General features: G+C 42.8%; 1 protein-coding gene across 9 annotated transcripts in view; it reads right to left on the reverse strand.

The window, feature by feature from the left end:
- The window catches only part of SYT9 (synaptotagmin 9), a 219,527-nt gene that overhangs the window by 80,934 nt on the left and 110,894 nt on the right, over positions 1-27,699 (reverse strand). The window contains exon 4 of one of the 9 annotated variants that reach the window (XM_089311194.1): positions 18,346-18,910. The exons of the other annotated variants lie outside the window; for them this stretch is intronic. Coding sequence (XP_089167320.1) covers positions 18,905-18,910 — 6 coding nt within the window. The 3' untranslated portion in view covers positions 18,346-18,904. Of the gene's footprint in view, positions 1-18,345; positions 18,911-27,699 lie in introns of those variants that run through there. 9 annotated transcript variants of the gene reach the window in all.

The following is a 27,699-nucleotide window of genomic DNA, read 5'->3' on the forward strand; positions in this document are numbered from 1 at the left end:
TCCCCATTCTGTCCAATGGAATGGATACTCCAGTACTGAAACATACTCTCTATGTTTAAAAATAAGCTTCTCCCTTGAAACCATCACCCTCCCCTACCTACTGCCTGCCAGTTTCTTATCTGGTCAAACTTCTCTAAACACTACTTTAAGCAAAATCATTCTAGTTCTTTATCTCCCACTCTACCCTCAGCCCATACACCAAGATAGTACCCAAACTGCAGTCATCAAGGCACCCTCCATAGATACCTCTTCATCCTCATCTGGGCTTCTCACTCACTCGTTGGGAAAATACCCGCTTCTCCTGGATTCCACAATGTTATTCTCTTTCTCTCTTCCTTCTTTTTGACTCTACCTTTCCAGTCTCCTTGGAGAAGCTTTTACTCCATTGGACCTTTCAATGTAAGAAGCAAGGGAGGGTGGGAAGTATCACTATGGTCCTGAATCTGTATATAGGGAATACATGAAATGTATATACCTTAAGTAAAATTAAAAACAAATGGAAGAACTTTTCATGGTTTGGTCCCAGGCACTGTGTGCTCTGCACTCTACATCATGTGCAATCAACATGCTCAGGCCGGCCCTATCTTTAAGCTTCAAACCCATATGGATGGCCTACAGACGGCTCACATTCACCACATACGAAACTGAATGTCATGGGCTTCCCCTGTAAACATAGTTCATTTCTAGAAACCTGCATTTCAGTGTTGGTGTCATCATTCACCTAGATGCTAATGGGAGAAATGTGAGTAGCATCACTTTCCCTTTATGAACTCTTGGTGTTAAAGAGTGCTCAATTTTGGGTGGGCGTTGTGGTGCAGTGGGTTAAAGTGCCATTTGGGATGCAGCTAGAATGTAAGAAAGTCCAAGTAAACAGGTTGGCTACTGTGCATGAAGTTTTATACTGTTATCTGTGTTTCTATGGCAACCAGGCAGGCCTGGTAGCAGATACATTTTCTGCAGATACATTTTCTGCTACTCAGCAGGCCCAGAAAGGCTGACACATTTTCTGCTGGATAACTACTTGGCTAGTGACCAGGATTGTGGAAACCCCCAAACTGTGTGTTGGGCTGTTACTGTTGTTGCTGCTGTGCTGTGCTGGCTGAATAAAGGATGTCTCATCCACCTACAACTCCACAAGTGTCCCAGCCCCACATGGCTGAGCTTGGGTGGCTCAGACACCCATATCCCATGCCAGGGTACTGACTTGAGCCCTGGCTACTCCACTTCTGATCCAGCTTCCTGTGAATGTGCATGGGGAGGCAGCAGATGATGGCTCAAGTACGTGGGTTCCTGACACCCACATGGGAGACAGGAATAAAGTTCCGGGCTCATGGCTTCAGTCTGGCCCAGCCCCTGTTGTTATGGCCCACTGGAGAGTGAACCAGCAGATGAAAGGTCTCTCTCTTTCTCTCTGCCTTCTCTGTCACTCTGCCTTTCAAATGAATAAATCTTTAAACAACATTTTTAATTGGATTAGAAATTGTGAGCAAGTATAGGAAAAATATAGATGAATAGTTTTCCTATTAATTTCTACATGTAACCCAGTGAAGCCATTCAGAAACAGCAGCAAAAAATGGATCCGAAGAGGTTAATTAGAAGGTTATACAAACAATTCAGCAGAGAGATGATAGTATCTTGGGTCAAGGTGGTAGCCATGGAGATTCAAGTCAAATGTACAAAATGGGATTTACAGACCCTGTGACTGATGGAATGTTTGGGAACAATAAGGAAAGGGCATCAAGACACTGTTCCAAGTTCCTAACAGAAGTGGTGGGAAAAGGGTGTAATGCACAGGCAAAAAGAGTTAATTCAGAAAATTACAAGAATAAAAAAGGCAAAAAACTTTAAAAAATATTAACTAGAAAACAAAAATAAAATGGTAGAAATAAATTCATGTATATCAGCAAGGGCAATATATATATATATAAATAGATTACATTTTTAATTGAAAGATGACACAGATTAGATTTAAAACTTAGATCTATGCTATTTGAGAGACTTCTAAAATGTAACAATGTTGAAAGCTACAAAAAATATATAAGATAAATACTAATATACCAACCAAAAGTTCATATAAGATTGGATAGCATGGTCAATGTGAGAAGCATTTTTTGGGGTTAATTTGTATGGGCACATTGCTGATTTTCTACCTAATATTCAATCTCCTTTTTTCCTGGCTGTTGGAAATCAAATTTTTTTGGGGGTACCAATGGGCCCAGTAAAAAATACTCAATTTTCTAGATTCTTTTGTAGTAATGGATTGCCAGTGACCATTTCTGGTCACAAATGTGTAAGTGGAAATCTACTGGGTGGCACTCACAAAAGAATAGTCTTCCCTGGCATGACTTTCGTCCTCCAACTTCTACATCATTGTCATCATTTTTTTTAAAAGATTAATTATTTTGGAAGTCTGAGTTGGGGCTGGTGTTGTGGTGTAGTGGGGAAAGCCTCCACCTGAGATGCCAGCATCCCATATGGACATGGGTTCAAGTCCTAGCTACTCTACTTCCTAACCATTTCTCTGCTAATGTCCTGGGAACAACAGAAGAGGATGGCCCAAGTGCTTGGGCCCCTGCCACCACATGGGAGACGTGGAAGAAGCTCCAGGTTCCTGGCTTCAGCCTGGCCCAGTCCCAGCCCCAGCAGTTTTGGCCATCTGGGGATGAACCAGAAGATGGAAGATGGTCTCTCTCTCCTCTCTTTTTCTGTGTCTCTCCATCTTTCTTTGTATTCTTTCAAATTAATAAATAAATCTTTAAAAAAGAGAGAGTTACAAAAAGAGAGAGAGAGAGAGAAAGAGAGAGATCAATCCTCCATCTGCTGGTTCACCTCCCAGATGGCTGGAATGACTGGGTTATGCCAGGCTGAAGCCAGGAGCCAGAAGCCCCATGTGAGTATCCCACTTGTGTGGCGGGGGCCCAAACACTTAAGTCATCTTGGGCTGCCTTTCCCAGGCCACCAACATGGAGCTGGATCAGAAGTAGAGCTGTGGCAAGGACAGGAACCAGCACCCACATGGGAGGCTGGCATCTTAGGCCTCAGCCTAACCCACCATGCCACAACACTTGCCGCTCTTACCAACTTACATGTAACACAGTGTTAATGCTGGAGGTGGAGGAGCCATTCAGTGTAGCAGACATAATGATATTAGGTACAATTTTCCAGGATGACACAATGACCCTGAACCAGCAAAAATGTGTTTGAAAAATAAATCAACAAATTCATAATCATAGCTGGAAATTCTCATACTTTTTAAGATAATGATAACAAAATCAGGCAATGCACTTGTATATAAGGATATAGATTATTAAAGAATGCAATTAACAAACTTGACCTAAGGGACACTATATATAGAAAGCCCTGAATTTAACAGAAGGAGAGAACACATTGCTTTTTAAGGAATCATGAAAGAGTTGCGAAATCTGGCCCCATATAAGGTTACCAAGTATGTCTCAGTTAAGTCCAAAAATTTACATTCTTCAATGTTTTGTAAACAAAATGTAGCAAAAGTCAAAGATAAAAAAAATCAAGTAAGTCCACAGATTTTGAAATTCAAAAACATCCTTCTAAATAATCAGCCAAAAAGTGATTATGATGAAAATTAGCTCTTTAGAACTGATGACTCATAGGATGCAATGAAAGACCCCATCAAAAAGTTAGAAAAAAGACTAACATCAAAAACCAAAAACAAAAGGAAAAATATTAAAAAATATAGAAAAAAAGATTAATAGTACCAAAAGCTGGTTCTTTGAAAACTTCCTACAAATTAGTTAAATCCTTGATAAAAGTGATTTTAAAAAAAAGGGGATACAGGAAAAATAAACAAAGTTGGAAATGAAAGAGACCGAGCCCAGTGCTGTAGTGCAGCGGGTTAACGCCCTGGCCCGAACCGCCAGCATCCCATATGGGCGGCGGTTAGAGACCCAGCTGCTCTACTTCCAATCCAGCTCTCTGCTACAGCCTGGGAAAGCAGTACAAGATGGCCCAAGTCCTAGGGCCCCTGCATGCGCATGGGAAACCCGGAAGAAGCTCCTGGCTTCGGATCAGCGCAGCTCCAGCCATTGTGGCCAACTGGAAAGTGAAGCAGTGGATGGAAGACCTCTCTCTCTCTCTCTCTCTCTTTTTCTGCCTCTCCCCTCTCTGTGGAACTCTGACTTTCAAATAAATAAATAAATTTAAAAAAAAAAGAGACTATAACTTTGCTCATGTTAGGAGCTTTATAAATATTGGAAAATATTCTGACTGAGGTCGCCACGTGGTACAATAGGTTAAGCTGCCTCCTGTGATACCAGCCCCTGATATCAGTGCCAGTTTGCATCTCAGCTGCTCCACTTCTGATCCAGCTCCCTGCTGATGCACTTGGGAAAACAGGGAAAGCCCAAGTACTAGGGTACCTGCCACCCTTCTGGGAGACCCAGACGGAGTTCCTGGCTCCTGGCTTTGGCCTGGCCTAGCATTGGCTGTTATGGCTATTTGGGGAGTGAACCAGTAGAAAATCTCACTCTCTCTCCTTCCCTCCCTCCCTCCCTCCCTGTTTTTCCCTCTCTTTCTGTAACTGTGCTTTTCAAATAATTAAATTAAATATTTAATAAATAAATACTATGACCAAGTTTATGGCAAGAAATTTAAAAACTAAAGAAATGGAAAATTCTGTAGAAAAATGTAATTACCAATGTCAGAATCAAGACCAGATAACTTAAAAAATATACCACTAAATAAGTCAGATCAGTCAAATTCACCTCAAAAAGCCCTTTGAGACACATAATTTTATATGAAGATATGACCAAATCTTCAAGGAACAAATATTCCCTATCTTGTATAATATTTTCTGGAGAATAGATTTTCAAAAGGAATTTTCTCCAACTCATTTTATAAAGTAAGTGTTACTTTGATATCATAACTAGACATGGACAGTACAAGAAAGGAAAATTATAGGCCAATTGCTTTTATGAACATAGTTGCAAAAATTGTGAAGACATTTTCAGCAAGCAGAAAGAAAGCAATATATGAAAAAGTATATCTTGACAAAGTAGGGTTTATTTCTAGCATTCAAGGATGATTTAACATGGGAATTTAATATCATTCTACCACACAGCATGACGGAAATGGAAAACGGTATTATCATCTCAACAGATTAAAAAACACTAAAATTTAACACTGATCACGAAAAATGTATTTAGCAAGCTATGAATCTTTAATCTGCTAAAAGGTGTTGACCATTCACCAAAAACATCAAGCTTAAGGGTGAAAGTCTGGAAACTCTGCCTTTGAGAACTAGACAAGACTACTTGTTTGGCCAGCCCTTCGGCTCACTAGGCTAATCCTCCGCTTGCTGCGCCGGCACCGCGGGTTCTAGTCCTGGTTGCTCCTCTTCCAGTCCAGCTCTCTGCTGTGGCCTGGGAAGGCAGTGGAGGATGGCCCAAGTGCCTGGGTCCTGCACCTGCATGGGAGACCAGGAGGAAGCGCCTGGCTCCTGGCTTCGGATCGGTGCAGCGTGCCGGCTGCAGCAGCCATTTGGGAGGTGAACCAACGGAAGGAAGACCTTTCTCTCTCTCTCTCTAACTCTGCCTGTCAAAAAGAATAAATAAAAAGACTACTTGTTCCCATGATGTCTGTCCAATATTGCACTGGAGCATCTAGTAGCACACCAGGTAAGAGAAACAGCAATGGACAGGAGGACTGAGGATAAACAAAACTGTATTTTATAAAATGACAATGTAAAGAGAATCTCTTAACTAATTTAACAACCAAATATAGAAGTTTGCTGGATATAAAATCAATATTAAAAAATCAATAACATTTTCATTTACCAGGCCTTGACAAATTGCAATTTTAAAAGAAAACAATTTTATACTAACATTAAAAACTATATTATATACTGAGACATAAATCTACAAAAATTATAAATGACTTTGAGAATATTATTGAATGACAGAAAAAGAACACCCTATATAAAAGTATTCAACTATCATTCTTAACCATTTCCACACCATTTCTTCTTTATAGCAATCATCTCCTAACATACATTTTTTATTTGTTGTCTGCTTTCCCCACTAGAATATATGGTTCTCAAAGCTAAGACTTTGCTTTCTGTGTTCTCTGCCGTACAACAGCATCTGGAACAGTGCCTGGCACACATTATGGTTCAATAAATGTTTTTGGAGTAAATTAATGAGTATCTAAAATCAATAGAGAAATAAATTACATTGATAGGTAGAATAGATCAATATTATAAAGATTTCAGCTCGATGAAATTTAAATTTAAATAAAAATGTCTGTGTGGTTCTTCAGGAAGCTTAAGCTTATCCCCAAATTCTTCTCCATTTTTTTAAAAAAAGATCTATTTATTTATTTGAAAGGCAGAGTTACAGAAAGTAAGAGGCAGAGGCAAAGAGAGAGGAAAATCTTCCATCTGCTGGTTCAATTCTCAAATGGCCACGGCAGCCAGGGCTGGGTCAAACAGAAGCCAGGAGCTAGGAGCTTTATCTGGTTCTCCCACATGAATGCAAGGGCATCTGGGTCTCCTATGTGAGTTCATGGGCCCAAGCACTGTCCTTTGCTGCTTACCCAGGCACATCAGCAAGGAGCTGGATCAGAAATGGAGCAGCCAGGACTCGAACCAGCGCCCATATGGGAAGCTGGTACTGCAGGTGGTGTGCCACAGCACTGGCCCCTGACCCCGAAATTCTTATGGAATAACAAAGGGCTAGAAATAGCCAATTCATGTAAGAGGGAAGAGGAGAGTTGAGAAGGGCATCGAATGGGTTCCATACTATTAAGACGGATGGAATATAAAACGACAGAAGAGAAACGAGTTCTTAGAAAAAATCCCGTGAATATATGACGACTTGTCAAATATCAGAGGTAGAATTACATATTCACAAGGCAAGGATAGCCTATTCATAAATGATGCTGGGACAACTCGCTATTAAGGTAAAATGATGGCAAGAGTGGCCCTGTCTTTCTGCCGATCTCCTTATACAGTCCAATTGTAATGTGGCATTTCAGCTCTTTCAGAAAGAGGGGATCTACTTTCTCAACCCTTGAATCTGGACTGACCATACAAATTGCTCTAACCAATAAAATGAAGCTGACTTGACTGTAAATTCCAAACCTTCCAAAGGCCTTGCAGGTTTCTATTACAGGTCTCACTCTTGAACCGTGGTCATGAGAACAAGTATGGGGGACCATGTAGAGCACAGCCAAGAAGAGCAATCCCAGAAGAAACCTCAGACAAGTTAAAGTACCCAGCCAAGTTCAGCATAGCTTCCCAGCTGACTCCAGCAGATAACAGACCCACAAGTCAGGCTGTTGGACCCAGCTCAGATCTGTTGGGTATGCTGCCAAATATGTGAGCAACACACATATGTCACCAGGATTTCCTGGTTCTTTGTTGTGCAAAATTATTGTGGCAATGAGTATGGGACATCCTTATGGAAAAGACAGACTTGGATCTGTAACTCACCAACTATATGCATGAAAACAAAAGCCAGTTAGACCAAAGAATTAACCATAAAATCTAAACTTCTAAAGTTTTAGAAGATACTTTAGGAGGTTCTTTTTATGATTTTGCTGCAAGGAAGACTTCTTATAGCAGAGTTTAAAGCTGCAGAACTGCATACCATAAAGAATGAAGAGATAAACTGGATAATATTAAAATGAAAGCTTCTGCATGACAAAAGATGCAACATTCAAAGGTAAAAGCTGCCGGAGCCACAGCTCAATAGGCTAATCCTCTGCCTGCGGCGCCGGCACCCCAGGGTTCTAGTCCTGGTCGGGGCACCGGATTCTGTCCCGGTTGCCCCTCTTCCAGGCTAGTTCTTCTGCTATGGTCCAAGAGTGCAGTGGAGGATGGCCTAAGTCCTTGGGCCCTGCACCTGCATGGGAGACCAGGAGAAGCACCTGGCCTTTGGATCAGCGCGATGCGCCAGCCGCAGCGGCCATTGGAGGGTGAACCAACGGCAAAAGGAAGACCTTTCTCTCTCTCTCTCTCTCTCACTGTCCACTCTGCCTGTCAAAAAAAAAAAAAAAAAAAAAAAAGGTAAAAGCTAAGTTCTAGATTGAGAGAGAGTATTTGCAACATGCAGAATTGAAAAATGGATTTCTATAACCAGAAGGTAAAAAAAAATCCTAACAACTGATAAACTATAGTTAACAACCCTCAGAGAAAAATATCCCAACTATCAATAGGCAATTCCCAAGAGCACAAATTCTACTGGCACACATACACAGGTATATATGTTCAAATCTTGTTTGTTATTAGGGAAATGTAAATTAAAATAACAATGAGATACAACTTAATGTCTGTCAGGTTGTAAAAAATTAACCAAATTTGGGGGACCACACAGATACTGAAACCCATTCTTTTTATTTTTTGTTAAAGATTTGTTTGAAAGGTAAAATTACAGAAGAGGGAGATACAGACAGAAATTGAGTCCCCAAATGACTGCAATGGCCAGGGCAGGGCAAGGCAGAAGCTAGAAGCCTAGAACTTCATTTGGGTCTGCCACATGGGTGGCAAGAGCCCAAGTACTTGAGCCATCCTCTCTGATGCTTTCCCAGGTTCCTAAGAGGGAGCTGGCTCAGAAGTGGGAGTGGGACTGAGATTCCCGATTACCCATCCACCTGACACTGATAGATCTTGGGTGGACATTCATTGCCTTCCTATCTTTGGGCCCCCTCAGAGAAGCTGGGGTCCCATCACTGCTGCTTCAGCTGCATTACCTGGCTTGGGAAGACCAAGGAGAGAAATACCAATAGTTGAAAATAGTTTTGTCATCAGGTCTTGAAGACGATATAAAATTCGTATTATTTTTGACTGATGCTAACATTTACATTTACATTTACATCATGTATTGCTAATCAATCAGACATTAGCTCCCTTTTCCTAATCTCTCAAGGTAAGACAATACAAATAGAGTCCTTGACAATTTCCTTTTCAACTCTTTCAACATAAAAGCCAGGGGGTTATCTTTCAGATGTGAAAAGATCATAGCACTCTCCTAAAAATCCCTTAGTTGATTTTAATTATTGTTTGGAGGAAAAAATTCCAAATACTTAACAAGACTTGTTTTTCCATTGTGAAATGCTCAGCACGATTTCTCCTTGGTCCTCTTCTGGTTACTTTCTATTCACACTTTGGCCTGAGCATACACTAATTCTTTGAAGAAACTTTCCATGATGCTTCCTATCAGATTTTACTCCCTTGTTACAGGTTCTTAGAGTACTTTATTTTCTCTTGTACCACTCCGCACTGTTTTAATTGAATAATAATCTGTGTAATTCTTCACTTACTTATCTGTCTGCTTCCTAGTTGAAACATTGTGAAGGCAGAGAACCTAGGATATAACAGCACAGTGCCTGGCACACACATAGTAATCTTCCAACACGCAATTGTGGAATGCATGAATGAGCATATTCAACATTACAACTACAAACGAGGAAAAATAATTTTTCTTCAAATACTAGAACTTGTAAGTGGAGCTTCCATCAGTGACGATTACAATTACTTTTAATTTTATCTACTGAAGAATGTGAGCACCGCTCAAATGCTCTCAAGTCAGAGGTCTAAGTGAGGAAAATCCCAAGGGGACAGGAGCATCAACAGAGATGCTCCAAAGGAGGGACGATGTATGGCAGGGCATCCTCTACTGCTCTTCCCTCTCCCACAGGGAGTAAAAGCAGTTGTGAGGAGGCAGAGGGGAAGTGCAGAAGGGACAGACCCCCAGACTGGGCAAAGGGTGCTGAGGCTGCAGCCTTGATGGGGCTGCTCCTATTTTACAACTCTGAAATACAGAAGTAGCCTTTTCACCCACCCAAGGGACAACCCAGATGCTGAATGCCAGAGTTTCAGAAAGGTACAAAAGTCCACCTTCAAGAACTAGTAAATCGACTCAAGCTTGAAAATGCAAATGGTAGACTTATCGGTCCTTCTTTCTGTGTTAGTACCAAAATCGGGATCCAGACAATTAGCCTATTGGGACTGCTTCCTGCACCCTTTGATAGGTTCCTTATCACTTATTGACCTTAAATACAGTGACGAATCTCAGTTCCTGGACATACACATTATTACTTATCTTTGCCTAGCTCTGAGGCAGTTGATGAATGGGGAAATTACTGTCCTATCTCTAGAATGATTTAGGTTTGATTCCCAAATGAACACCAAGGGAAAGACCTGAGTGTGAGCAATTGGGTTCACTTAAGAAACATTTCATGAGGGGCTGGCACTGTGGTGCAGTAGCTTAATCCTCTGCCTGCAGCGCTGGTATTCCATTTGGGCGCCAGTTCCAGTCTCGGCTGCTCCTCTTCCAATCCAGCTCTCTGCTATGGCCTGGAAAAGCAGTAGAAGACGGCCCAAGTCCTTGGTCCCCTGTACCTGTGTGGGAGACCCAGAAGAAGCTCCTGGCTTTGGATTGGCACAGCTCTGGCCATTGCAGCCATTTGGGGAGTGAAACAGCGGAAGGACTTTCTCTGTCTCTCCCTCTCACTATCTGTAACTCTACCTCTTAAGTAAATAAGTAAAAGCTTAAAAAAAAAAAAAAAGAAGCATTTCACGAGTTCCTACTTTGTGCAGTGCCCTGGGTCTGGTTCACTGCGGCACACACAAATCAACCAGGAAAGAACTGGGCCCACAAGGAGCTTCTGGTATAATTGTAAAAGACGACACAGATTTCAAAATGCAAATAGCACAATTGTGGACTAGTTAGTAGAATCCTGAGTTCCAACCCCAGCTCTAAATGACATTAGGGAGTTTCACCAACTTTATCATTTGGTCAGATGATCTCTAAGGTCAATCCCAACAATTCTACTGCCCCCTCCCCATTCTCCAACCCTGCAATAGTGTATGGGATGTCCCAAGGCAGTAGTCGACTATGCATTTAATTGTATAATCAGTGGATCAGACCTGCAGGAGAAGCACATGGGGGAAGGTGGGTAACCTGCAGAGGTACTTCTATTTCTTCTGGCTGAGGAAGGCAGAAGAGAACTTAAAGGGAAAGTGGGACTTGAGTTGGGGCCAGAAAGATCAATGGAAGAGCAGAAGTACTTTTAACACAGTACTTCCTTATCTGTAGTACACACCGGGGTAAACCAGCGAGGTGAGGAGGTAAGGCTGGAAATGAACGGAGCCCACCTGGCCTCTTAGAAAGCTCAGGGGAAATCAGCTTCTTGGCACACCTGTGTGCCATCTGTGGCACACCTGTGCCATCTGGGAACCTCAGATCCAGGTGTCTGATGGCAGGAAAGAGTAAATTGCCTCTTTCAGGCTCTAGATGTAGTCAGGTGGGAGTGTGTGAGGACAGCAGCAGGCAGAAACCTTATGGTAATGTATTTTTATCTTGGTTGTGGACCTTGAAAATAACAGTTCATGTTTATTGTGCCATACAGTAAATAGTTTATTTATAAGTACTAGTCCAAGCACTAATGATTTTTTTACAGCAACTCCACGGGTAGATGTAAGTATTAGTGAGAGAACTGAGGCATAGAAAGAAATGGTGAGCACAGCATTTAAAGCAGGGCAGTGTGGGAGATAAGTATTTGTCAGAGGCAGTGCTGTCATTGTGGGCAGCAAGATGATGGATATATTTCAACAGCCCTTGCATCCCAAAGGTTGCCACCTCCACTTTTGGGGAAAAAAACTGCAAACACCACAGTGGGTCCAGCACATAAGCAGCTTCTTGCCGAAAGCAGCAGAGCATTATGTTGGAGAAATGGGAGGCACTGTGGTGCAGTGGTACAGTGGGTTAAACTGCTGCCTGTGGCACCAGCATCCCATATCAGTGCTGGTTCGAGTACCGGCTGCTCCACATCTGATCCAGCTCTTTGCTTATGACCTGGGAAAGCAGCAGAAGATGGCCCAAGTACTTTGGCTCCTGCACCCATGTGGGAGACCTAGAAGAAGCTCTTGGCTCCTGGCTCCTAGCTTCAAGTGGCTCAGTGCTAGCCATTGTGGCCACTTGGGGAGTGAACCAGTGGATGGAAGCTCTTTCTTTCTCTGTCTCTCCCTCCCTCTCTCGAACTCTGCCTTTCAAATAAATAAATATTTTTTTTTTAAAAAAGGGAAGGTATGAGACCATCAATCAGCCAAAGCATAGACCCGGAGTCATTTTGGAGCTGCAAAAGAGGTCACATGTTAGGTTAGAGTCCCAGCTCCAGTCCCTGAGTTCCAGTGGGGGCAGCTCTTATCCAGGACCCCTCAATGTGTGTTCCCCACCTCAGGCATGCTTGTGGGCTGAATGAAGTAGGTAAAGTGATTGTGGAACAAGACACACATGGGTCCTGCCAGAGCTTGAACCAACAGATTCTCTATGGTCTAAGCACACGCACGTCTGCAACCAGTGGCCAGCTCAGAATGGTCCGGGTAAGACCTGCAGTTTATAAGAGCGAGAGGGAGTCAATGGCGTGCTTAAATCAAGAGAGCAGCATGATTTTCACATGGATAACTATGGTTGCAGTGTGGGGAAAGGACTAGAAAGGAGACTCAGAGGTGGCTTAGATCAGGGATGTCCAAAAGAGTCCAAGCGCCTGAGAGATGGGCAACATGGTCCTCTGGAGTAGAGAGAGGAAATGAAATGACTTCTTGCTATTTTTTATTTTAAAAATAGGGTCTGCCCTTACTTACACAGAGATAGGCATTTCCATACAATCCTAATTGAATCATTATTCAAAATGTAGACATTTAAAAGAGAGATCGAATCTTTTCCTTCAATACATTGCAAAGCATTTCTCAGGGTCAAAGCCCCAGTCATCAGAAACAGTTTATTGCATACAATCATATTTTTAAAATAGTGCAGGGCCAACATTGTGCTGCAACATGTTAAGCCACTGCCTGATGGTTTAAATCCTGGCTGCTCCACTTCCAATCCAGCTCCCTGCCAATGTGCCTGGGAAATTAGCAGATGATGGCCCAAGTGCTTGGAACCCTGCCATCCATGTGAGAGACCCGGATGGTGCTCAAGGCTCCTGGCTTTGGTCTTGTCTAGCTAGCCACAGCCCTTTGGGGAGTGAACCAGCAGACGGAAGAGCTCTTTCTACCTCTGCCTCTCTTTCTCTGTCACTCTGTCTTTTAAATAAATGAACAATATTTAAAAAATAGTGTGGGCATGACTGAGGTTCACACCCACTTTCCACGGGGGTGAGAGGGAAGAGTCAGCTTATCTGAGAGCATTACCAGTTTTCGGTGACAGAGGGAGGGGACCAGTTCTGACGCTCATAATCGTAGGGTGGCAGAAGTCCCCACAAACCAGGGCCTTATTCCCACTGCCTACTAGCGTACCTTCTGAAATATACTCCCAGGCCCACAAAATGAAGGTATTTATTTGCTGTTAGTCAAGATTAACCATGGTTGATCTATATTGTTATTTGAAAGATTTGCTAATGAGAGTATAAAGCCATTATAATCAGCAGTACAGCTGAAATGCAACATTTCATATATAAGCTTTTGCCTTCATCTTATGAAAATTTTTGCATGTTTTAATAGGCTCATGAAAATTAGTAAACCAGTAAATATAATTGACAGGAAAATATACATATATTGGCAATACACACTCAAAATATTTTTACTAATAAGCAATGAGTCAGTCTAGGCCCATTTAGGGAAGAGAAACTATCTAGTAATTTGGACAGGAAAGTTTAATATAAAGAATGATTCACTGTAACAGAATTGATGTAGTGATGGACTGGCTGGCAAGAAGGGAAACAGAACTCTAAATACTAGAGGAGGAGGCTGGTGCTATGGTGGGAGTCCTAGCTGCTCCACTTTTAAAAAAAATTAAATTTTTATTTATTTTTCCTCCTAAAGAAAACTTTTATTTAAGGAACACAGACACCATGCCTTTCATAAGTACAACTTTAGGAATACAGTGATTTTTCTCACCATACCCACCCTCCCAGCCACTCTCCCACCCTTCCTCCTCCTCCCTCTCCTATTCCCAGTCCCATTCTCTACTAAAATCCATTTTTTTTTATTAACTTTATACACAGAAGAACAACTCTATACTAAGTAAAGGCTGCTCCCCTTTGAACCAGCTCCCTGCTGATGTGACTGGAAAGGCAACAGAAGATGGCCGGGCTACTTGGGCCCTTGCATCCATGTGGTAGACTGGGACAGAGTTCTAGCCTCCTGGCTTTGGCCTGACCCAGCTGTTGTGGCCATTTGGAGAGTTAACCAGTGGATGGAAGATCTTGCTCTCTTTCCTCTAATTCTGCATTTCAAATAAACATGTCTTAAAAAAAATAAAGACCACAGGAACAGTGGATTTGAGGAGCAGCTGTTTCCCCTTGGGCTAGGGCAAGGTACCCAAGGAAGTGATGTTCCCTGCCTTCAAGGGAGACTCAGAGAGCCACCACTCACTGAACGGCAGGAAAGTCATTGTGGGCCATGCTGGCAGAATTTACTGGAAACCCACTACCTTGGCATTTGCCAGAAATCTGCCATCCAGGTGCCAGGAAAAACTGTTCATGAGAAGTCGTCTCGTTAAAGCACTTTGCTACAAAACCACCCAAGGGAAGTTGCTGGGCTCTGGGTCTGCTGGCTGCTGTGCCCTACATAGGCTGAGCGCTGTGGAGGCTATTTTGTGCAGGCTGGCACTGAAGCAGCTGCCCACACTGTAGGAGCTGGGCGCTGGGTGCCTAGGAGAAGCTGTGGCTCCCTGCAGAAGCCTGAGGAGAGCACACCAGAATTGGGATGGGGAAGAAAAAGCTACCTTCCTCTTACAATGCCTCTCTAGTGCCCTCTGCAGACAGGAAAAGGAAAAATAAAGATTTCCAACTTGGACATCCCAGATCAGGCAACCAACAGTGAATCTGAAGCATAGAGGAAATAACTTTTTTAAAGATTTATTTTATTTGAAAGAGTTACAGAGAGACACACAGAGAGAGAGGTCTTCCATCTGCTGGTTCACTCCCCAGATGGCCACAAAGGCCGGAGCTGTGCGGATCCGAAGGTAGGAGCCAGGAGCTTCTTCTGGGTCTCCCACATGGGTGCAGGGGCCCAAGGAGTTGGGCCATCTTCTACTGCTTTCCCAGGCCATAGCAGAGAGCTGGATCAGAAGTGGAGCAGCTGGGAGTAGAACCAGTGCCCATATGGGATGCTGGTGCTTCAGGCCAGGGCTTTGACCCGCTGGGCCATAGTGCTGACCAGGAAATAAATTTTTACTGGCATATGAATGTCAAAAATATTGAGAGATAAGTAATTTAGAGATTCAATATAATTCCCATCAAAATACCAAAGCCGTTCTTTATAGAAACAGGAAAAAACCACTAAAATTTGTAAGGAACCACTAAAGACTGAATAACCACAGCAATTGAGCAAAATCAAACAAACAAGTAAACAAAAAACAATACCGGAGGCATCACAGTGCCTGATCTTAAGACATACTACAGGGCAACAATAACCCAAACAATATGGTATTGGCATAAAAATCAACTCATTGACCAAAAAGTGAGACAGAAGAGAGAACCCCCAAATAAAAGCACACACCTATAGCCTATTGATTTTGATCAAAGGTGTCAAAAACATGGTAGAAAGGACCATAACATCAGCAAATAGTCCTGAGAAAATTGGCTATCTACATGCAGAAGGAAACCAGACTGCTATATCTCACCGTATAAAAAATCAACTCAAAAACTTAAGTGTGAGACATGAAATTATGAAAATACTAGAGGAAAACACTTCAAGATATTGGTAGGCAATGATTTTTTGGATAAGACCTCCAAAGGCATAGGCAACAAAAATAAAAGTAGACAAACAGAATTATTCAAACTATGAAGCTGCATAGCCAAGAAAACAACAGAAGGAAGAGACAACCAGCTCAAGAGGTGAAAAGATTTGCAAGCTATTCATCTAACAAAGGATTAATATCCAGAAAATATAAAAAAACTCAAAAAACAAGAAACCAAACACTTTAGTTAAGCAATGCGGAAAGGATCTGAAAATCATTTCTCAAATAAAGGTATATTAAGCTCCAGCAAGTATACAAAAAATGCCAAACAACACTAGTCAGCAGGAAAATGCAAATCAAAACCACAATCAGATATCATCTCACCCCACTTATAATGGCTATTATTAAAAAGACAAAAAATAAATGCTGGTGAGGATGCAGAGAAAGGAGAACTCTTATACATTGTTGGTGGGAATATAAATTAGTACAACCACTGTGGAAAATGGTACAGAGATATCCCACAAAATTAAACATAGATCTATCATATGATCCAGCAATCCCACTTCTGGGTATATATCCAAAGTAACTGAAATCAGCATATCAAATACATATTGCACGCCCATGTTTATTTATTATAGCCTTATTCACAATAATCAAAATATGGAATCAACTGAGATGTCCATCAGCAGATAAAGGCATAAACAAAATGTGCTATAAATGTATACATAATGGAATATTATACAACCATAAGAGTGAAATCCTGTCCTTCACAGCAAAATGGATGGAACTGGAGGATGGTAAGTGGAATAAGCCAGACACAGAGGTAAATATCACATGTTCTCACTTATAAAGCATTGAGCTCCAAGAGAGTAGAATGTTGAATACCAGAGGCCAGAAAGGATAGGGGTTAGTGAGGATTCAGAATGGTTGGATAATGGGAACTGAAATACTGTTAGGAGGCCGGCGCTGTGGCTCACTTGGCTAATCCTCCACCTGCGGCGCTGGCACCCCAGGTTCTAGTCCTGGTCAGGGCGCCGGGTACTAGTCCCGGTTGCTCCTCTTCAGGTCCAGCTCTCTGCTGTGGCCCGGGAGGGCAGCAGAGGATGGCCCAAGTGCTTGGGTCCCTGCACCCGCATGGGAGACTGAGAGGAAGCACCCAGCTCCTGGCTTCGGATTGGCACAGCGCCGCCCGTAGTGGCCATTGGTACAGTGAACCAACGGAAGGAAGACCTTTCTCTCTGTCTCTCTCTCACTGTCTATAACTCTCTCTCTGTCTCTGTCTCTCTCTCACTGTCTAACTCTGCCTGTCAAAAAAATTTAAAAAAAAATACAGTTAGGAAGAGTAAGTTCTAGTGTTCTACAGCACAGTAGGGTAAACACAGTTTATAGTATAGTATAGTATAGTATAGTATAGCTTATGAAGAACTAGAAGGGATGAATTCAAAGGCTCTAGGCACAAAGAAATTATGAGGAGATGGAAATGCTAACCCTGATTTGATCACTGCACATTGTGTATATATATGGAATTATTACATTGTATACCATAAGTATGTACATTATTATATGTTAATTAAACAGAAAACAAAGTCAAAAAGTTTTGGGTATGTATCTTATATACTCATATATATATATATATATATATTTACTTACTTACAAATTATATGATGTATAGAGTCCTAACAGATTTTATATATATAATAAACATAAACAAAAAGAGAAATAAAGATGAGGATATATAAATATAAGTCCTAATATCTTATTTTTAAATCCCAATGCATGTCCCCTCCACTCTACTTTGGAGATCATTTTACCCAGTCCTACTCTTCAGGGACCAGCACCAAACTGCTTACTCCATGATGTCTTCCACTTTCATAGCTCACTGCAATCTCTGTATTTTATGCATTTGTAGGCACCCTATTCTGAATTGCTTGTTGAGTATTTCATAGTTGAGTCTTATCTTCACTAACAACTGCAGGGAGCACATGTCACGTTATTTTATACGATTTCCTACAGGACTAGGCAAAAATTACAAAGCCTGGGGCTGGCATTGTGGTCTAGCAGGTGGCTGGCATCCCATTTGGGTGCTGGTTCACATCCTGGCTGCTCCACTTCTGATCCAGCTCCATAATAATGGCCTTGGAAAAGCAGTGGAGGATGGCCCAGGTGCTTGGGCCTCTGCCACCCACATGGAAGACCTGGGAGAAGCTCCTGGCTCCTGATTTTGGCATGGCTCAGGTGGCTACTGTGGCCACCTGGGAAGTGAATCAACTGATGGAAGATGGATGGATGGATCTCTCTCTCTCTAACTCTGATTATCAAAAAAATATTTTTAAAATAATTAAAGGGGGCTGCCGTTGCTTGCTGTGCCAGCATCCCATGTGGGCGACAGTTCTAGTCCTGGCTGCTCCACTTCTGATCCAGCTCCCTGCTGATGTACCACTGGGAAAGTAGTAGAAGATGGTTTGGGCCCCTGCACCAACATGAGAGATCCAGAAGAAACTCTTTGGATAAGCTCAGCACCAGGTGTTGCAGTCACTGGGGAGTGAACCAGTAGATGGAAGAGATCTCCCCCTCCCCCTCCTCGCCCCACCATCTCTCTGTCTCTCCCTCTCTCCATAACTCTTTCAAATAAACAATTCTTTAAAAAATAATTAAAAACAATTAGAAAGCCATTGCATTGATTCAATGACAGGTCTTATAGTACACCAGTATTACATTAGCAGGTCATTTTTGTTATTGAGATCATAACCAGCTACAGGCATCATATGTTCCAAACCTTAGAGATCTCTGGGTCTTATGGTTATCCAAGGTATGAGGTGAGTAGTAGAGCTCACTTGCTGATGGCAGTATGGAATAACTGTCGCACAACTTCCTGAGTCCACATAAACCCTCAGTGAATCACAGCGCCCGTATTCAGGACAGCTGCACAAACCTGCTGCCTTGCTAGACAGACATTTTCTTTTCTCCCTCCCTGATGTGCCCAGATCACAGTGGTGTAGAGACTCTTGATTCTCCGTTTCTGCTTCTTCAGGAAGGAGAAGGCCCACTTCCTTTGAAATCCTTTATGGCAGAAGTCTGCCTGCGGCAGAGACTGCTCCACTCTGGATAGACTCCCAGCACTTCACAAGCACATGCATTTCCCAGCCCCCTCAGGGATGGTCACTCGTCTGTCGAGCCATTCGGGGTTTAGCCAAGAAGACACACAACTGCTCACCATCTGGGCCCTCCTCAGGCTGATCACAGACCTAGATCTGCAAAAGAAAGTAAGGTGTTCTCTCTGCCCCCTCGCACCCTCTCGCGTGCCCAGCCCTCCTCGGGGGTTTGTGTCCTGGGAAACATCCCAAGCCAGTTGACACCAGCTTGCCCTTGGAGCAGGCTCTGCAACGGAGTAGTTGCTTGTTACTCATTATTTTCCCCTCGCTGTCTCCTTTCCCAAATATCACACTCCTGATGATGTTTACAAAATGGAATCCTCCCAGCCCTGGGTATTCAAATACCAGCCTATCTTCCAAGTAGGCCCACTGCTTCTCTGAGAATACTCTGCTTACTAGAGCAGCAAAATGTTGACAAAACATAGCCTCGTCTCAAGTTTCTACTTCCATCTTCGGAATCGATGAGGATTCTGGAAAGTGCATCATTAATCCCATTACATCATCTTATTGAAGACATTGGGATGGTGTTTACAAAAGGGAAAGCTTTCTTTCCCCATAAAATCAATGATGACAGGGTAAGGCTCTGGGTGGGGAATGAGCAGTCTGGAGCTCCGGCCAGACACATGAGGAGCCAGTAACTCAGGAGCCACTCTCAAAAGTAGGCCAGCCTCACCGTGAATCTTGCATGAGGTAGCTGACCCAAACCCCAGGACCCTTGTGCACCAACTGTGGGAGCTTGACCCTGGCTGATCACGTGCCCCACCACTTAGCACTGACAGTGGAACCTAGAAAATGTAACCACTGCTGCAAACAAAATGCAGGCAATCCTTGTACAAAAATCCTGGGAACTACTAAGGTTTTAGTTTTCTTTTCTATCAAAGCTCATATTTCATCTTTGAGAAACAGCAATATATACCATTTTATTGTTTTCAAGGAAGCAGAAAATAATTTAAAATGCTTTAAAAAACCCTATTTATATATAGTGATATATATTTATGGTGGCCATTCTGATGTCAATATTTCTAAGACAGAAGCATTGTATCATAGTTGTTATTCCCAGGACGATGCCTACTCCAAGCTTGACCCCACAAGTCACTGTCACCTCCAAACAGGATGGAATTCAGTATGGGGCCATGGTTGGGAATAATTATTTTATATATTATTTAGAAAAAAATTTAAAAGGTAAAAGTTTGTCTCTCCTGTTTTTTCTGCATTTATTTGCTCCCTCTTGCCCGAACCTCATGTCTTCTGGAAAAATGATATTTTCAGGTTGAAAGTTGGTGGTGACAGCCACAGCAATGCCAGTCATGAATGTGGGAGCTGTGGCCATGAACATGGAGGGGAAAGAGGATTGGGCCTGTAAGATGACAGAGGAACCCACCGCAGGAGCCCTGAGATAAGGCAGAGGAAGCATAGTCAGCCAGACCAGACCGTGGGACTGCATTTCAGAGGTACCTGTCTGTGAGGCAGAGGCTGAGACAGGAAAGACGGAGTGAAGACTCCTGGCCTGCAGGACAGAGCCATGTGTGTGGACAACTCAGGGGGGAGTTGCTTTTGGCTGTCTTTCAAACTTAAACCATTTCAGTACCTTGTTCAGTGCTTGTAGAAGAGAAGCTGACTGCTCTGATGAGTAGAGACAGGATCGCTGGAGGTAGTACTAGTCTCTTTTTCTTTTTTTAACCACCCAAATATCTCAGTCCTGACATTTTCAGTGGACTGGACTTACCCCTTCAAAAGACACACTCATGAGCACGGACTACAACCAGAGCTATTTGGGAATGTCATTGGTTTCCCAAGTGGCCTGTTGAAGTATTATTTCCAACTGCAGGTAACCTTTTCCCAGAAAGAAACCATGACTCATAGTTTCCTCCACCTTAACTCTTTAGTACCCATTATCAATGAGTTCTCTAGAAATCTGGCCAGCCTGCTCCTTGTTCGGGCTCTGATGTATCATCTGCTCAGTAAGATCTATAAAGAGGGCTCAATGTTTTGCAGGTGCATCCCACAGGAGGGATGAATTCACAGAGGGTAGCGTGATAAGACCTACAGAAAACCAGTGGCTCTTGTAAGTGTGCAGGGTTCAAATCATCACACAAAACCACTTGTATTCTAGCATTGTTCAAAACATGTTTATATACCAAGACAGATAGTCTGGAGTGTGGTATAATGGGGGAAAAAAGCCCTAGAGGATATAGAACACAAAATTTAATAGACTTATGTTCAAATTTTGTCTCATCCCTTATTATCATGTAATCTTAAACAAGCAATGATCTCCTCTATGCCTCAATTTCCTCTTCTGTAAAATGGGAATAATACCTATTTCACTTTTGCAGGAATTAATTAGGAAACATTAAGAGCACTGCAACTGGGGTCTACTGGGGAAGTGTGCATTCCTCCCAACTCCTCTCACTCTTCCTGCACACCTGGCTGGGAACCCACCCAAGCACACAGTCTGAAGCCTTCAACAACCCTGCAACTGTTTCTTGACTACTTTAAAGATTTTTAGAAAAGAGCCGGTGCCGCGGCTCAATAGGCTAATCCTCCGCCTCGCGGCGCTGGCACACCGGGTTCTAGTCCCGGTTGCCCCTCTTCCAGGCCAGCTCTCTGCTGTGGCCCGGGAGTGCAGTGGAGGATGGCCCAAGTGCTTGGGCCCTGCACCCGCATGGGAAACCAGGAGAAGCACCTGGCTCCTGGCTTCGGATCAGTGCGATGCGCCGGCTGCAGCGGCCACTGGAGGGTGAACCAACGGCAAAAAGGAAGACCTTTCTCTCTGTCTCTCTCTCTCACTATCCACTCTGTCAAAAATAATAATAATAAAAAAAGATTTATAGAAAAGAATAAACTTTTTCTTTAATTTAGATTTTTGTTAATTTTTTCCAGTGGGTGTACTCAGACCTCAGGAGAGAACCTTGCAGTGGGATGGTGGGAGGTTTGAATTAGGGGGAAGGAGTGGATAGTGTGAGGACACATGCTGGTAGGGTGGCGGGCGAGGGAGTCTGGTAGGGATCTCATTCCTGTGCCTGGCCCAAGGCAGGGGCACCTCTGTGCCTCTGCACTCAGCTCACTTGGAACAGGGCTCTGCTGTGCTGATTCCATGTCTTTCTCACACCCTGGTAGGAGGTTATGTTTTGTCTGTTTTGTGTTTTGTATATTTTTTGTTGTGGTATGATATATATATAAACTAAAGTTTACCTCTTTAACCATTTGTAATTTGTATACAATTCAGTGATTTTTTGAAAAAAGATTATTTATTTATTTGAGAACTAGAGTTACAGAGAGGGAGAGAAAGAGAGAAAGGTCTTCCATTTTTTGGTTTATTCCCCAAATGGCTACAATGGCTAGAGCTAAGCTGATCTGGAGCCAGGAGCCCTTGGTCCATCTTCCACTGCTTTCCCAGGCCATAGCAGAGAGCTGGATGAGAAGAGGAGCAGTTGGAACATGAACCAGCGTCCATATGGGATGCCAGCACTGCAGGTAGAGACTTAGCCCACTATGCCACAGCACCAGCCCCAATTCAGTGACTTTTAGGTATATTCAAAGGTTGTACAACAATCCCACTACCCACCTGCAGAACTTCTTGCATCATCCCAGACAGATATTCTGCATCCATGGAACAATCTGTCCCACTACAGCCACCTGTCACCCTGTTAGAAGTTTTTAATCTCTGATAAGGCACATACGTAGTCATGATTGTGGGCAGGGGCCTACTCAAAATTTCCTATTCTAAATCCACTTTTGAATCTCCTGAGCCCTTTAGAAGTGACAGCCCCAGAGCTGTGGGGAGCTCAAAAGTGCATTAGGGTGTATGGCCTGTCCCCGTGAGAGCCCTGCAGTACCCCTGCCCAGGTGTGGCCATGTTACTTCCTCAGCCTGTAGAATTCAGCTGTCCTTTCCTTCTCTAGGATCAGTCAAACCAATCTCAGGTACTTCTGTGCCTCCTAGAATTGAGAAATGCACGGATCAGAGCCATGAGGTTCATGCCAGGTATGAAATCTAAAAGATGGTAAAAGAAAACCCCATTTTTTAATAGGATCAACTCAAATCCTAAAAAACCACCCGTCCACAATGTGGAAATACAGAAGGATTTTTTTTTTTCCGTGTGTGTCTTTTTTTAAACAAGGTCTGATCGCTCTGATACCTGGAAGGGATTAAATGCTAAAAATAGCTCCAGGTATTGAGAATGCTGAGGGAGTGCACAGTTCCTGAAGCTGAGGGCAGTAGGATCGGGTATGAAATGCTAACATGAGAGGAGTTCCGAGGAGAGGCCTGGGACCTGTGAGCCACTGGGACGGCCTTTCCTTAACTATAAAGCCATATTCTTCTTAGCAGCGGGACTATGGGGCTTGCTGTCCAGCCCAGTGTGCTGAGAGGGCTCTGCACCCCAGTCAAGGGGCCCAAACTCATTGGAATAAAGGAAACGGACTATGGATTGGCTCCTCTGACGCCTCCCTGTTTTGGGTGAAGCCATGCTGATGGCCAGGTGACATCTGCAGAACCATCTGCTGACATTTCTGCTTGGAAGAGATGAAAAAGACTGGGGAGGGTGGCAGAGTCGGTACAGGGTCCAACACAAGACTCTCGGGTGGCCTCCTGGGGCTGTGGACATCTTTACATGGGGGAGGTTCCCTGCTTTTATCCTCACAGAATATGGTCAAACTCTAATTATTAAACATTACATCACCAGGTAGGGGACCCCTGCTCAGAAATAGTGTCTAGTCAGAAGGCACGAACTGCTGTGAAATCCAGGTATTTAGGAAAATCCCTTCCTAGAAAATTATGTCTCCTCCCTCCTCCCACTCTTCCAAGGCAAAAGGGAAATAAGTGCGGCTGCTCTGCTACAGATTCAGCTTCCTCCTTCAGTTTCTATGGGCAACACAAGACCTAGCATCAAGCCTGTCTACTGAGATGCCTCCCTGCGCCTTGGACCACTCCCTCGTGCTCTGCCTCACTGATCCCTGATCCCGACTCAGAATGGCAAGACCGTAAAATTCCCTCTATTCTGCTTCCCATCCCCTTCATCAAGCTGCCGGCCACATGCTGTTGTGTAGGAAGAGGACTCACGTGGACACACTTATCTGCAAACTTCCTTGCTTTGCAGAGCACACAACAGTATTTCTTGCACAAATGCTGGCTCCAAGATCCCTGAAGATGCACAAGAGACTCGCTCCTAGTTCCTGACCCTGTAAGCAATGCCCTGATTGGATTGAAGTGCTTTGAGGGAAATTCTTTCAAAGCGGTATTGGTTAATCGATCAGTTCCAGCTTCTTTTCCAGACACACTGACTGTGACCCCTCAGGCTCCACAGAGAGAAAAAGCCTGAGCTTTCTCCCATCCTTGTACTAAGCAGGCCCAACCCTGCTTAGGTTTCACGATCAGAGGAGATCAAAGCCATAGCTTTCTCTGAAGGGTGTGTACTAGATTTTGCTTACCCAGGATCACCTGGCTGGGAGGGAAGCCCTGACCTCAGACACACAAAGAGAAGGTACTTTAAGGCACACAACTATATGTTCTACTTTTTTTTTCCTTAAATCAATTCAAGGAAGCAGGCAAAGGGGTGAGTATCCTGGCACAGTGGCTAAGCCACCTGTTTGGATGCCTGTTTCTGATCCTGGGATGTTTCTGCTTCTGATCCAGCTTCCTGCTGATGTGCATCTTGGGAAGCAGCAGAAGATGGTCCAAATACTTGGATTCCTACAACTGACAGGGGAAACCCAGATGGAGTTCCTGCTTCCTGCCTTTAGTCTGGTCCTGTCTCAGCTGTTGTGGGCATCTGGGGAGTGAACCAGAGGATGGAAGATCTCTTTGTCTCTCCCTGTTTCTCTATCACTCTGCCTTTCAAATAAATAAATCTTAAAAAATTTAAAACAAGCAGGCAAAATATGAAGATCCATAGACAGAGATTATCCAGGGAGTACATATCACAGTTTTAACAGTGGTTATTTTGGGTGCAGAGAAATTATAGGTGACTTTGTACTTGAGATTATTGACTGTTCTTTCTGTAGTCAAGTTGTCTGCATCAAACATATTATCTAATAAAGGACAACCTTTTTTTTTTTTAAAGTAAAATATGTTCTAATGTTTAAACAGACCAAGGTTAAAAAGAAACTGAGTTTAACAAATAATTTTTGTTACTATTAAAAAATCATCAGGTCAGTACACACCAAAGGACAGCATGCTTTCTAAAGATGGGGGCTATTTCTTTCATTTTAAAAAAGATTTCTTTTTATTTATTTAAAAGGGGGGGGGGAGAGAGAGGGAGGGAGGGAGGGAGGAGGGGCCAAGCACTTGGTTCATCCTCCGCTGCTTTCCCAGGTGGGTTAGCAGGGAGTGGGATTGGAAGTGGAGCAGTTGTAACTTGCACTGGCATCCATAAGGGATGTTGGCATCACAGGCGGTGGCTGTACCCACCATGCCACAGCACTGGCCAGTGGGCTTTTTCATACTCACTCTCAGCACATGGCCCTCTGTCCTTCACAAACAAGATAGGGCATCAGGTGGGCCTGCACTTAACTTCTTTCTCTGGATCTCAAATGCACCTGCACTTGTTTTGGACCTCTCTCCTTCCTGGCTGTGACATATCTTATCAAAAGCCAATCCACCAGCTCTCCCCCAGACCTCACTGTCCCGCAGGCCTCCATCACGGGGCCTGCTCCCTTTCTTACATGTTTGGGGCGCATCATTACACTGGCTCCTACATGTCAGTGTTTATAATATCAGATCCCTCCCATCTCAACAAAACCCTCTCCAACCTTTTAGTCCTCTCCTCTTTGCAAGCCAAGGTATCACAGAGCTCTTTAAACACATCATTCTCCTGTTCTCTCTCATTCACTCTGCAGTCTACTCCATGCTGACTTTGGCCCTTATGTCTTGCTCTGGTTGGAAGATAGTTTGCCCCCTCTCAAATTCATCTTGAAATATGACTCCCAGTGAAATGGTGTTGAGAGGTGGTGGAGGCATTAAGAGGAAATTAGGTTACTAGCAGGGATTAATGACTTCTCAGAGATGGGTTCAATCTCACTACATTAGGCTGTGACAAAGCAAGCTGCCTCTGTGTTTCCTCTTCCACACAAACCTGCTTGCCTTCTGCTCTTCCCACGAGCTGAAGCAGCAATAGGCCCTTGCTGGTACTCTTGGGCTTCCCATCTCCTAGCACCATGAGACAAAATAAACTTCTATTCTTTTTTCACTACTCAGGTATTCTGCTGCAAGGACAGAAAATGTGCTAAGATATTGCTTTAAAGAAAGCTGCATGAGAGTCACCCAGGACTTTTCATGTTGTAGGATCCAATTTTTTTTTCAGTTCTTTATTAACTACATCAATGTAGCTTTTGACCCACCTGACAATCACAGTTCCTTGAAATATTTTCTAGTGACTTCTGTGATGCAATTAATTAGTGTTATCTTTTGGTTGCCCCTCTTCAGGTTACTTTAAGGTCTTGTTTTCCAAATTTTAAATATCAGTAGTCCTCAGGAGCTGGTCCCATACCCTCTTTCCCTTTTTGATCTACATTCCACTATTAAGTAACTTTATCAACTTCTATCACTCAGATACCATAGCCAGTATATGTTGACAAATTATAAATTCAAATTTCCAACTCAGACTCTGCTTCTGGGCTCCAGCCTAGTAGATCCAACCGATTTTTGCTTTTTTTACACTTGAATGTTGTACAAATAGCACAAAGTAGATCTGTTAAAAAGTAGAACACCTGATCTTACCTATGCCAAAAACAAAACAACACAACAATAACCCTATTCTTCACCTTCACCTAATGCTTCCTGTCTCAGTAAATACCAACTTTCCTTCAGGTGCTCATGTTGGAAGCCAGAAATCATTCATCTTCGATCACTCCCTGTCTTCAAGTCTCAAAGAAATTCTCCATCATTTCTGACAATGGTGGAGAGAAAGGGAATAAATTTGCTCTCACATCTTAAACAACTAAAAATCCAAAAAAACCATATGAAACAATGGTTTCCAAGACACTGGACATTAGGCAATGAAGATATGTGATGCATGAAGAACAGGACACGAATGAGGCAAGTCCTACCATGGGCCAGCTCACTTCCTGGAGTTTCCAGGACATAGCAAAGACAGATGGGAACCCAGGAGCAATCTAGTGGGCTTCCTCAGTCAGAGAAATGAACTTGGGAGTCCAGAGTTCAACTCAGCCAGCGTTTGCAGACTGGAGTACTAGAGAGGACAAAGATGAACAATGGGAGAGCTCCAGAGAGCCATACTACAAAACACTTTTGACACTGTTCACAGAAACTAAAGAAACTGTATTAAATGAAGAGGTATATTTTGTGATTAGGAAGATTTAATGTTTTTAAGGTTTCATTTTTTTTTCTAAATTGATTTTATATTCAATGCAATTTCAATAAAAATACCAAGATGGTTTTATATGTGTGTAAAGAAAAATGCTGATTATAAAATTCATACAGAAATATAAAGGGCCTAAAATAACCAGAAAAGCTTTCAAAAAGTAAGTTGCAACATTTATAGTATAGTTGCAGCATTTATACCACTTGATTTCAGGAGATACAAACATAGAACACTCAAGGCATTGTGGTATTGGAGTAAAGATAGACATTTAGTGAAATGGATAAGAATAAAGTCCAGAACAGACCGATATACATGATCAACTGTTTTTCCTCAAAAGTGCAAAAGGCAATTATGTATAGAGTAGTTCTCTTTCAACAAACGGTGCTAGAAACCTTAGACACTATATATGCAAAAAAGAAAAATGAAAAATAATTTTAATCTATATTTCATACTGTATATAAAATCAACTCAATCAATCATAAATGTGAGAGCTAAATGTTTTAAATGGTTAAAATTCTTTTAAAATTTATTTAAAAGTTAAAGAAACAAAGACAAACAGATTTTCCAT

This window comes from Oryctolagus cuniculus, chromosome 1 (genome assembly GCF_051225735.1).
Source record: "Oryctolagus cuniculus isolate XC-2025 breed Fujian yellow rabbit chromosome 1, ASM5122573v1, whole genome shotgun sequence".
Taxonomy (NCBI): Eukaryota; Metazoa; Chordata; class Mammalia; order Lagomorpha; family Leporidae; genus Oryctolagus; species Oryctolagus cuniculus.